At 42.9% G+C, this 11,600-nt stretch overlaps 1 protein-coding gene across 3 annotated transcripts in view; it reads left to right on the top strand.

The window, feature by feature from the left end:
• Positions 1–11,600, top strand: part of Amph (amphiphysin) — a 145,128-nt gene that overhangs the window by 107,635 nt on the left and 25,893 nt on the right. For all 3 annotated transcript variants that reach the window (XM_080276135.1, XM_080276126.1, XM_080276119.1), the window contains exons 4-6: positions 5,902–6,060; positions 7,138–7,248; positions 7,908–8,050. In XM_080276135.1, coding sequence (XP_080132261.1) covers positions 5,902–6,060; positions 7,138–7,248; positions 7,908–8,050 — 413 coding nt within the window. The remainder of the gene's footprint in view (positions 1–5,901; positions 6,061–7,137; positions 7,249–7,907; positions 8,051–11,600) is intronic.

Here is an 11,600-nt window from a genome sequence, read left to right as displayed (position 1 = left end):
AATAGGAAGAGGTATAGGGGAATAAGGGCGAGGAAGCTGGTAAGTGTCGTAATGGTTTAAGGGAGAGAGTCTAGGCTGGGTGATGGAGGGAAGGAGAGGGGAGGGAACAGCAGGGAAGGAGGGGAGGGGAAGGAACAACAGGGAAGGAAGGAAGGACGGAGGGGAGGGAACGCTAAGGAAGGAAGGTGGGAAGGAAGAATGGATGAATAAATGGATGGATGAAGGGAAAGAAGGAAGGATGTATGGATGGATGGAGGGAAAGAAGGGTGGATGGAAGGAGGGAGGGAGGGCGACAGTGGAGGGGAGGAGAGGGGAGGGAAGCAAAAAGAATGGATAGGTGGGACGGAGATAGAAAATGAGAATGGAATAAAAAGAAAATTGAAGTGAAATAGAATTGTTTAGAATATGGTCAGGGTAATAGGTTCAGACGAGGTGAAGGGAGACAAGACAAGGGAGGAGGAGAGAAACCATGAGAAGAGATGAGAGAGAAGAGCAGGAATTGAGGTGTAAAGGGAAGAGAAAGACATGGCTGAGACTGGCTTAAGATTGTGAAGTGTAGGAAGGAAGGAAAGAAGGATGAACTGACTGGATGTGTGTGTGTGTGTGTGTGTGTGTGTGTGTGTGTGTGTGGAAATGGCGTAGGGGTGAGGGTTTATGGGTGGTTAGTTGGAGAGAGGAAGGACAGATGGAAGGAAGGAAGGAAGGAAGGAAGGACAGATGAAAGGACGGAATGATGGAAGGAAAGCAGGAAAGAAGGACGGACGGACTGAAGGAAGGAAGGAAAGAAGGACGGAGGACTGAAGGAAGGAAGGAAGGTGGCGAACGGATTCTCTCGTTGCTGTTGGGAACACTACTTAGCTGTAACTTTTTCTTTTTTCTTACCTGAGAGAAAAAGAGAGAGAGAGAGAGGTGATGTATGAGGAGTGCTTGTCAGTGGGAGGCAAATGTAGTGCTTTGATATCAGCGATACACTAATGGGCGCTGAATGCCAGTGTAGGGGTAGGCAGGGTGAGGCAGAGGGGTGAGGCATGACCATGATAGGGCGAGACAGAGGGGTGAAGCAGGGCTGTTGCAGGGTGAGGCAGGGCTGTGGCAGGGTGAGGCAGGGCTGTGGCAGGGTGAGGCAGGCTGATGTGAAGAGGGTGTGAGGAGGGGTGAGGTTAGGTAGGTTACGGTATAGGGTGAGAGTGTGGGGTGAAGAATGAGGCATTTTAGAGTGAAGGAAAGCAGTATAGGGTGAGAGTATGAGGCAGGAAATAATATATACATCTTTACATTCTTCCTATTCGTGCATTCTTGTTCCTCTGCATTTCAAATACAGTATATACTTTTCTCCTCGTGTATTATTTACTGTTTATCCTTAACGTTATTAATTTCCTTCGTGTCGTGGATAGGCGTTGACGCTTTCCCAGTCTTTGGTTTCCATGGAATGTCAGAAGTTTTAAATACATAGTCGTTTGGATGCCCCTGAATGTGTGTGACTCCTTCATGTAATTGATGCTCACGAAATAATAACAACAACAACAACAACAATAGTAATAATAATAATAACAATAATAATAATCCATCCATCATCCAATCCTACGTTGCCCCATGGGGAGCGTAGGAGCCCAGGGCTAGGCAAGTTGGTCCTGACGTTTAAGATGAGAGTGACCAGCGTCACTCATCCCTGAGTGAGCAATAAACCCCAACCACCCCTTGGATATAAACCTTCACCGGCTCAATCCGATTGGAGCGCCATAATTACCCACTAAACCACCAGGCGCCAAAATTTGGTCATATGGTTACCACCCAGCGTAGTAAATGGTTTCCTGGTGTACAGGAAACCATTTGGCTTGTCACTCAGTGTAGAGTCACCCACAGGCAGAAGGAAGAGAAAAGAATAAAGGAAAGAAAGACGACAGAGGGAGTGTAAAGTCACCCGTAGGCAGAAGGACGAGGAAAGAATGAAGGAAAGACAGACAGAAGAGGATGGAAGGACAGAAGGATGGTATAACTCCTGAAACTACGGAATTTACCCTGAAACCGAAATGATCCTGAGAATTTGCAACAAGATCTTCGACAGCGAGACAGGAAGGGCATTGGGTGGTGGGCTGGGGAGGGGCCGGAAGGCAAGTGTAAAAATTGTTCTCTCTTATTTTCTCCCATTGTTTAATACATATCCATCATCACCTCTGTGTGTTTATTAGTGTTCCGCTGCTTCTCGTGTGTGTGTGTGTGTGTGTGTGTGTGTGTGTGTGTGTGTGTGTGTGTGTGTGTGTGTGTGTGTGTGTGTGTGTGTGTGTGTGTGTGTGTGTGTGTGTGTTTTCTGCGCTCATCCTAACATTGGCCACACTGCTTGGCACCATGGACAGCCCCTCTCTCTCTCTCTCTCTCTCTCTCTCTCTCTCTCTCTCTCTCTCTCAGCTCAGGAGATGACCAAGTGTAGTCAGGTAATAGGATTGATTCGGTTAATAACCAAGGAGACTCGTTCCTATCCCATACGTGATCACATTTTAAAACAGAGAGAGAGAGAGAGAGAGAGAACATGAGTGATAGGGAGGGTGAAGTAAGTGTGAGTGTGTGAATGATAGTGGGTCATGTGTCATGTTGAAGTGTGTGTGTGTGTGTGTGTGTGTGTGTGTGTGTGTGTGTGTGTGTGTGTGTGTCATAACGTGTGCGTATGACGTGTAAAAGTGTGGTGTAGGGGTGGTGAGGGTGAAGGTGAGGTAGAGGTAGAGGTAAAGGGAGAGGGTGAAGGGGAGAGAGAAGCGGGTTAGGGAGAGGGAGTGGGTAAGGGTATGTAAAAGTGTGTTGTATGGGTGGCGAGGGTGAGGGTGAGGGAAAGGGTGAAGGGGAGTGAGGGGGATTGGGTAAGAGTGAGTCAGGGTGAGTTTTGGCGTTGGCCCACCACCCCTGCTATATTACACTGGTGGGTTATATCGGTGCTACCACGTGAAGGCGTCCCTCTCTAAATACATAACCGGAGAGCATCAGTGGCGAATGAAATAGTGTGGCGTTACTTAAACCAAAATGTAATCCCGCATCCTGTACGTGGTTTACATTAGCTTGGCACAGAGTTTAGCTTCGTCCTTTTGTAGCCTGTTTCACCTAGCCTAGTGGCAAGAAAAGACTATGCTACATCCCTAAATGCCTTCCATAACACTTCTTCGTGACTAGCACCATAGTCTAGTGTTAATAATGTTACTTCTCAGCATTCAGTATGGAGATGGCAGTTTTAGGCCAAATTAAAGTAATTGTAGTAGTAATAGTAGTAGTAGTAGTGGTGGTAGTAGTACCGTAACTCCGGTCTATCTAGCCGAGCAGACCCATCAACCGCAGGCAAACAATCGCCCTGGAGGGTCGGGCGTTCAGTGCAGTTACCCGGTGTACCCTTAAGGTGGACAGCGCCTTGCCACAGTGAGGCGTGGGGAAGAGTGTGGAAATTTGGTTCCTGGATGGACGCCGAAAATTTCGTCTTTCCCCCCAGTTTACAGAGGCAACCCAGTGCGCTTCACCCCTTAGTTAGTTATATGGTCACCACGAAGGTGGTGCCTGCATTACAGGAAACCATTACACTTGTCACTTTGTGTACACTCACATAAAGAAGTAGGCAGCACTACATCAAGCGAATGGATGATGGTCAGCGCCACTCACCACATAAGTTAGAGCAAATAGAGTATAGAATATAAGTATACGTCTCAGTGGCGCAGGTGATGATGTGTTGTGTAGAGTCAGCATTCAAGATGGAGGCATGGCAATTTTAGGCCGTTAATATATATATATATATATATATATATATATATATATATATATATATATATATATATATATATATATATATATATATAAAGTGGTGCAGGTGGTACTTGGCTACTTGTCCGGTACTGGCAGTGTGTAGGCACCGGCAAGTCTGTCTGGCTCCACGCGACAGGTTAAAACTAAAAAGAATGTTCGTTTAACACCACTAGTACTACCGCATTCCTGACACGGACGACAGTGTGGGGGAATAGGGAGGAAGAGGTTAGGTGGGGAGGGGGAGTGGAAGAAACTTTAGGGAAAGGGGGATGAGGGCAGAACTACCCTACACCCTGCAGCTATAATTCTTTCTTTACACCGTACCACTGTCTACTTCAACTATCTTGTATTTCACCGTCTGTGGTTTGTCTCTGTCTTACTTTCCTCCTAACCTCCCTATGACGTTTAGGAGCCCAAAGGGGAAGAAGAGGGTTGCGAGGGGAGAAGAGCGAGAGATGGGTAAGGGGAAGGAGGAGAGGGAGGAAGGGGGCAGAGGGGGATCTGAGGGGAAAGCAGGGTGAGACTAATGGTGGGAGACAGGAGGAGGAGGAGGAAGAGGAGATAAAGGAGAAAGAGAGAGAGGAAAGGGAAAGAGAGGATCGTGAAGACGGAGTAGCCAAGGGGGAGGGGGGGAGGGAGCAAGGGGACAGGGGGAGAAAGATAAAAAGGAGGGGTGGGGGGGGTGGAGGAAAGAACATAGGAAGTACAGGTACTCGTAACAGGAGGCTTGTTGACTTACAGCAAGATTGTCTGTTGGGATAAATTATTCCATTAAAAATCCAAGTAACGTGTGGGTGGTGGGAATGAAAGGGGAGGGGAGTAGAGGGAGCTAGATGACGAGGATAGACTGGGAGGGGAGAGGAGGGGGGGGGGAATGAAAGGGGAGGGGAGGGAAGGGGGGGAATGAAAGGGAAGGGGAGTGGAGGGACCATGGGTGAGGTAGGGGGAAAGAGTATTTTTGGAGGTATGCTGGTACTGTTTGGGATAATTTAAGAGAGAGAGAGAGAGAGAGAGAGAGAGAGAGATTTGCTTGTCATAATCTCCACATTTTTGTGGTAGTTTGAATGAGGGACATATTCAGTTATGTGGTAAGACACACACACTAATTTGGATATGAAATCTTGTGTTGATGTGGATGTTCTAGAAAGCATTAGAAAAGTAATTGGAGATGGTTAACCACATGGAGCAGATGGGAAATGAGCTAACTAGGAGAGTGTATGAAGATGTGGTAAAGGAGGGATGGGGAGGAGGAGACCATGGGTGAGATGGAGGGATGGGGTGGTTATATGTATGGGAGAGGAGGACGTAAGTTGGGGAGAGGACAGTCAGGTGGCAGCAGACAGGGTGACATGAAGACAGTTCATATTTAACTACTCCTTATGGGATTACTGGTGTTGATAGATAGATAGATAGCTTGAATGAGAATTGTCTTTAGTCAAATTTCCCAGATGTTTTGATACAGGTGTATTGGAACACATCCCTGACCTGTAATAATGCTGCTGTTATCCACCTAAAATTTCCAGCAACTGTTGGGAAGTAATTATTCTCCTTTCATTTTTACTTGGCATAAAATTGCCATTTCTGTTTGTTGAATGCTGAGTTGTAGTAATAGATCTTTGAGTATGATGCTAGTGATCAAAGGGAGTTCTATAAAGGATATAGAATTGTAACACCATCATTTTCTGCCACTGAACTATGAAATAAGCTGCAAAAGAACAAAGCCTGGGCCTGGTTAAGATGAAAAGAGTATACTGTAGCTGGTTTTGGCATTTTGTTTAGCTCCCAGTCCATAGAAAATATCAGTTACACCTTCACCAGACTCAATACAGGAATTCATTAACCAGTTCTGTCCAGTGTCATAATATTCAATTTATGTATTTTTGTTATCTCTAGGTGATTTTATTTACTTTAAGGGGACAGTTCTTCCAGTCATGGGGTCAGTGACGGCGATTTCTGGCCACTCCAGTTTGAAAAATATCTGAAGCTAACTAAAATTCTCTGGAGACAGCAGCAATGAACTGAAAATTACATCATCTAATTGACAGGGTTAAGAGGAAGTGTGAGTCCTTTAGATTTTATTTTTTATTTGCCTACAGTATATTCATTCATAATTTCCCTTTGCAGAAAAAGATTGACAAGCGTGGTCGTAAGCTTGTAGACTATGACAGTCAACGCCACCAGCTTGAGAACCTTCAGCGTGCCCGCAGCAGAGATGAATACAAGATTGCTCGTGCCAGGGATGCCCTAGAGTCTGCCAGAGTCACCTATGAGGCACTCAATAAGGTTTGATAAACAGTAGCATTTTTTTAAATGACAAAGATCTCTAATATCCTATTTTTTCTTTAGCTTATCCAGCCCTGCCTCTCATGGTTTGACTGTATCACAAAATACCATCCGTTGAATTGTGAATGAGAGGGGAAAATGCAGTTTTAGTTTTACTTATTAGAACTTTTGTCAACAGTCATCATCAGTTATTCATAATGAAGATTCAGAGGTACTGGTGTTCTGTACTGAGTATACTAAAACTGTGCATATTAATGAATATTAAAGTTCAGAGTTGATTCACTATCAACCTTAGTTTTCATTTTTGTGCGTTACAGAAGGAGTTATTGAATTGTAATTTTTTCGGAAATGCAGTATGAATACTGTTTGTAGCATTATACAATTGTTGCCAAGAACAAGCATCAAATGTGCCATATACTGTACCTTAATATAGTTGAGTATTGCACAGTCACATACAGTATAGTGCATCCTGTTTACAAAGTAAAACATTCAGAATGAAACATTTGACTGAAAGATCCTAGGAAAAAGCGATGATGTTAATTCATAGTAGCGAATTTCAGTAGTAAAATCCATCAGGTCCAGCATTTGTTAGCACAGCCCCCCCCCCCCAGGCAGTGTGTGGCAGTGCTTTGTTTATGAAGTCCCATCATTTTTTATTTTTTGTTTTTCAGAGAGAGCAACCCCTTTAGCTCATCTTCCTCATGACTGGTGATTTAACAGTTCCAACCTTCTATTTTTGTCCCTGTGTTTGTCAGTGTAGTTCATAAGTGAGCATGTAAAGAACAAAAACAAACCTCCAGGCAGGCTGTGCCTTTCCACATCTCCATTTTCTTTAACTTCTCATATCTCTCTTTTTTTTCTTTTTCAAGCATTCCCTAACCATTTTTTCTAGCTTTCTATTCAGTATCTCCGTTTGTTTGTAGCCTTCCTCATCTCTTTTCTTTCTAGCTTTTCTTATCTCCATTATATTAACTTTCCTTATCTCCATTTTTTCCTCACTTTCCCTATGAACTTTTTTATTACTGTCCTTTTTTTTTTTTCCCACTAGCATTCCTTATCCCCATTTTTTACCCCCAGGAACTGTACGATGAATTACCCCAGCTTTACGACCAGAGGATTCCCAACATTGCTGCCCACCTCCAGACACTTTTTGCAGCTGAGGCAACTGTTATGGCAGAATCAAGCAAGGTATGTTATGAGTCGGTACTCTTTTCATTTTAACTTTGCCTAAAATTGCCATCCCTCTACCTTGAATGCTAAGTTTTAACAAGAGATTAACATAAGAATTTATAGCAAGTTATGAAGGAGTGCTGTGGAAAGGATGTAGAGACATAGTATTGTGTTATTCTTCCATTGAACTGTAACACGAGATTAGCTCCAGAATATGGAGCTAACTATGAAGAAGTGCTGTGAAAAGGATAGTCATATTGCTGACATTGTCATTGAGCAGTGAGAAATAAGCTATAAAATCATAGGAATACTTTGGAAAGTATGTAGAGCTATTGCTGTAGTATTGTCATATTCTCACATTGAGCCATGAAAAATAAGCTGCAAAGTCACATAAATCTCCCCTGAGTTGTTGTTGATGTTGATACTTAACCCCAGTCTGTCTAGCCGTGCAGACCTGTTGACCACGGATAGGCAAGTACCTCTGTGGGGCCATCCTATAGGTAAAGTACAGACCTTGTGTAGGAATCTGGCACCTCCTTGTGGTAGACACAGCCTTACCAGGGTCAAGCGAGGTCCCTTCCCCATGGCAAGGTGCAAGGAAATATGAGGAGGTTTGGGTGTTTGGTTGTGAAAGTACTGTATGAGTAATGTCTGATTTTTCTCCATTCTCATCTCAGGTTGCCAAGGAGCTAGAAGCCATCGCAGACAAACTATCAAAGGAATGTGCCAAAGGGACATACAAAGTGAAGCGAGCAGCTGCCCCCCGCCCTCTTTCAGTCATCGAGCCTTCTAGTCCTCATAATGCCAATTCTCCGTCCATGTGAGTAGCCTGTATTATCCCAGGGAGTATGTTTACTGTTTTAAGATTAATTATCAGGAGATTTTCAAGAGGTTTAGCCATACAAGTCATCAAATCAAATTATATCAACCAAATCAAATTAAATAAAATCATATATCGTCAGTCACGTGGAGAGACAGGCTGACGAACGAGGATATAAAGGAGCGTTGTGGTGTGGATGTGGATGTGATAGGAAGCGTTATGAGGAACACACTGAGGTGGTTTGGCCATGTGGAGAGGATGGAGGGTGAAAGACTGACGAAGAGAGTGTATATGAGTGAGGTGGAGGGGGGAAGAGGGAGGGGGAGGCCGAGGATGAGATGGAGGGATGGGGTGGAGAGGTATATGAGAGAGGGGGGTGTGAGTTGGGAGCAGGGCAGTGAAATGGCGGGGGACAGGGCAACTTGGAGGCGATTTGTTTGTGGCCACCCCAAACGGGATTGAGGCGTCTGGCAATAGATAGATAGATATATCATCAGGGGGCAGGATGGCTTAGTGGTAGATTGCCTGGCTCAAGACCGAAGGGTTGAGAGTTCGTGCCTCTCCCAAGTAGCTGCCCTGCTGGGAAAGGGAGCGCTCTCCCATCACCAAGTGGTGTAGCAGCCGTGACTTAGTGGGTTCGAGCACTCTGCTTTGGCCGAAGGGTTGGAGGTTCATGTCCAACCAAGGTCATTGGTAGACATCAGGAAGGGCATCCGGTCTTAAGTGCTACATGCTCCAAACCTGAATCCTCTACCCAGGGGCAACGCCTTTGCTCTTATAGAAAAAAAGGGACATGGTGTAAAACTCAGTAAAAAAAAGAAAACAAAAATACATATTGTATATCATATCATACAATATGTATATTATATAACTTGAGCCTGCGGTCCACCAGGTTTAAATAGGGTCACAGCATCATCAACAAGAACTACTGTGTGATTTTTACACTAACTTGTCCTAAAACTGATGTCTCATCCTCTTTAATTCTGAGTTTTAGCAAGAGATTAACACTAGAATATGATGCTAGTCATGAGGAGGTGTTATGGAGAAGATTATGTAGATCTGTAGTTCTGTCTTATTTTGCCACAAAGCTGTGTGAAATAAGGTGCAAAAGGACAAAAGTATAGGCCAAGTTAAGGTAAAAGTACTCTAGCATTTCCATTTGTGGATAAAATTCTTCCCTGTGCTATTGTTTTTACTGATAAGAGAAGTTTGACACTCTACATGAATCAAGTGCATGTAAATTAATTTATGTGCAATCCAAAATACTGTACTGTACTGTTTTACTGAAATATAACTTAAAAAAAAAAATGAAACTGTATGGCTAAATCTTTTGGAATCCCCCCCCCCCAAAAAAAAAAAAGTAAAAAGTGCTGTAACTTTAAATGCACAGTTTTCTGTGATATATGATTGTGACTGCATTAATGTCTTATTGTGTGTGGATTTTTTTTTTTTTTTTTTATTTACCTGTTGATCTACAGCACTGAAGTAGTGTTTCATTTTAAGACAGGATTAATAAATATTTAGCATTTATTCAATATAGTTTGTAGATTCAAGTTTTAAACATGATGAAAGTTCATTAAAACTGTTTAATTTTCACAGTGGAACTTTGACTTAACTCTCATGACTCTGAGCATAGGAAAAACCCCTTCAGTCTTATGGCAGACCTGTATTATTTATTTTATTCTTTCCATTTTTGGGCAGTTTTATTCAGCATAGGGGAGACTTAGGCCATGTCCACACCAAATGATTGCTGACATGTGTAGGAGTTTTGCATCGCTGTAATCCAGTGGATGCAGCGGGCGTGGATGAGAGCTTCTTTAGGTTATAATGATGCAGAACTCCTGGCCACACCAACAAGCATTTGATGCAGACACAGCCTTAGAACTGGAGAAATAGAAGTAACCTTCATCGGTGCCTTCCATATGAGAGGCTTTTCCTGAATTTCATAAAATTGTCTGGAGGTAGGAAAAAAAAAAAAGTTTTTGACTTAAATCTAGATGACATCCTTTTTACTGTATTCATGCTGCTACCAGATAATTTTATGTAACTTAGGAAAGTCTGCTGGTGTTGAAGGGGTATCATAAGTGGTTTTGGAAATTTCCTAGCACCTCTTCTGAGTTGATTCATTCTACACACTGCACCTTAGTGTCCTCTTCAGTGTTTCTGATGCACACTACAGTATGTTGATAGTAGAATGGAACAGATACCATACAGGAGGATGCCAAAATGTAATATACAAAATAACTTGCTAAGGAAGAGATGCTTCAAAGCCTTCAATACCACTTAATAGATGTACTTGCAACTCCCCAGTTTTAAAAATACTCTAAGCAGAATAAAATTGTCAGAAGTTAACAAGAATAAACTAAAAAAAAAAAAAAGGCATCCTTGACCTGAAGGGGTTGACCTAGTTGTTGTTGGACTTATCCCTCTCATTCCCAGCATGTCAACAATTTCCTCCCAATAATTTTCTCCCGATAATTCTTGGTTTTGACTGTCATGTGGTTTTTCTACTAGCTGCATGTGTTTTTTTTTCTACTCATTTTTTGCAGATTAATACTTTTATTGCACCGTGTATATGTCTGTGTGTGTCTGTGTGTGTGTGTGTGTGTGTGTTTACCCCTCCTATAACTCAAATGAGTAATCCAGCTCATCATCAGTCATGGAGAAAGTCTTATACCATTTAAGCAGATGATGTCTTTTTCATTTTCAGTTCTTGCTATCAGTCGACCTCATATTTCGATTGGTCATCATGTGATTGTTTGTTTATATAATCATAACATTTTGTGGCAGTACTCTCATATGACTTTATTCTCCCTAGGAAAGGCCTCTAGTTTTGGTAAAGTTTATGTAGCACCCTCACCAGTTTGAAAATCTGTCGTAAAGCTTAACAGAATTATTTGGAGAGCCATCTGTCTCTTTACATTCTTACTACAGTATTTTTGGTTGGTTATATTCTGGTTAGGAAAGGCAGGTCATATTTGTGAGGTTATTGGAGGCTGTACCTAACCTCACCAGTTTGAAATGTCTGTCCTAAAGCTGAGTAAAATCATTTGAATAATCTGTGTGTCTGTCTATAGCCAGACACCATAATCCCAGAGGGGGTGGTCACAAGCAGATTGCCTCCATGTTACCCTGTCTTTTGCCATCAGGCTACCTCACTCCATCCCAAACCACCCTTGTACAGATACCATTCCACCCTTTTCCTCAGTCATGTTATCAGTCTCCCCCTGAAGGTCCCCTCTTCCCATTTCCTTCACCTCACTTCTATAAACTTTCCTAGTCAGTCACACCTGTTCCTGCCCTCAGTCTGATTACCCTCCAGCGTACACCACCATCATTGGTGTCTCTCCCCACTCTGTCCTTCCAGCTCATCTTCAGTCCCTACATTCCCTTTCCCCCTCCATCTCCCTTAAATACACTTTCCTAGTCAGTCTCTCACTCCATTCTCTCCATGTATAGCAAGACTAAAAATAAAAATACATCATCTGGTTAAAGGGCTAAAGAAAATAGATCTTGAAAATATATATATATAAATATACAGTATATATAT

The sequence above is a fragment of the Coenobita brevimanus genome, chromosome 7, assembly GCF_032717465.1.
Source record: "Coenobita brevimanus isolate Jiangsu-jjx chromosome 7, ASM3271746v2, whole genome shotgun sequence".
Lineage (NCBI taxonomy): Eukaryota > Metazoa > Arthropoda > Malacostraca > Decapoda > Coenobitidae > Coenobita > Coenobita brevimanus.
The sequence above is the reverse complement of the archived record's forward strand: the minus strand, read 5'-3'. Positions and strand labels throughout refer to the sequence as shown.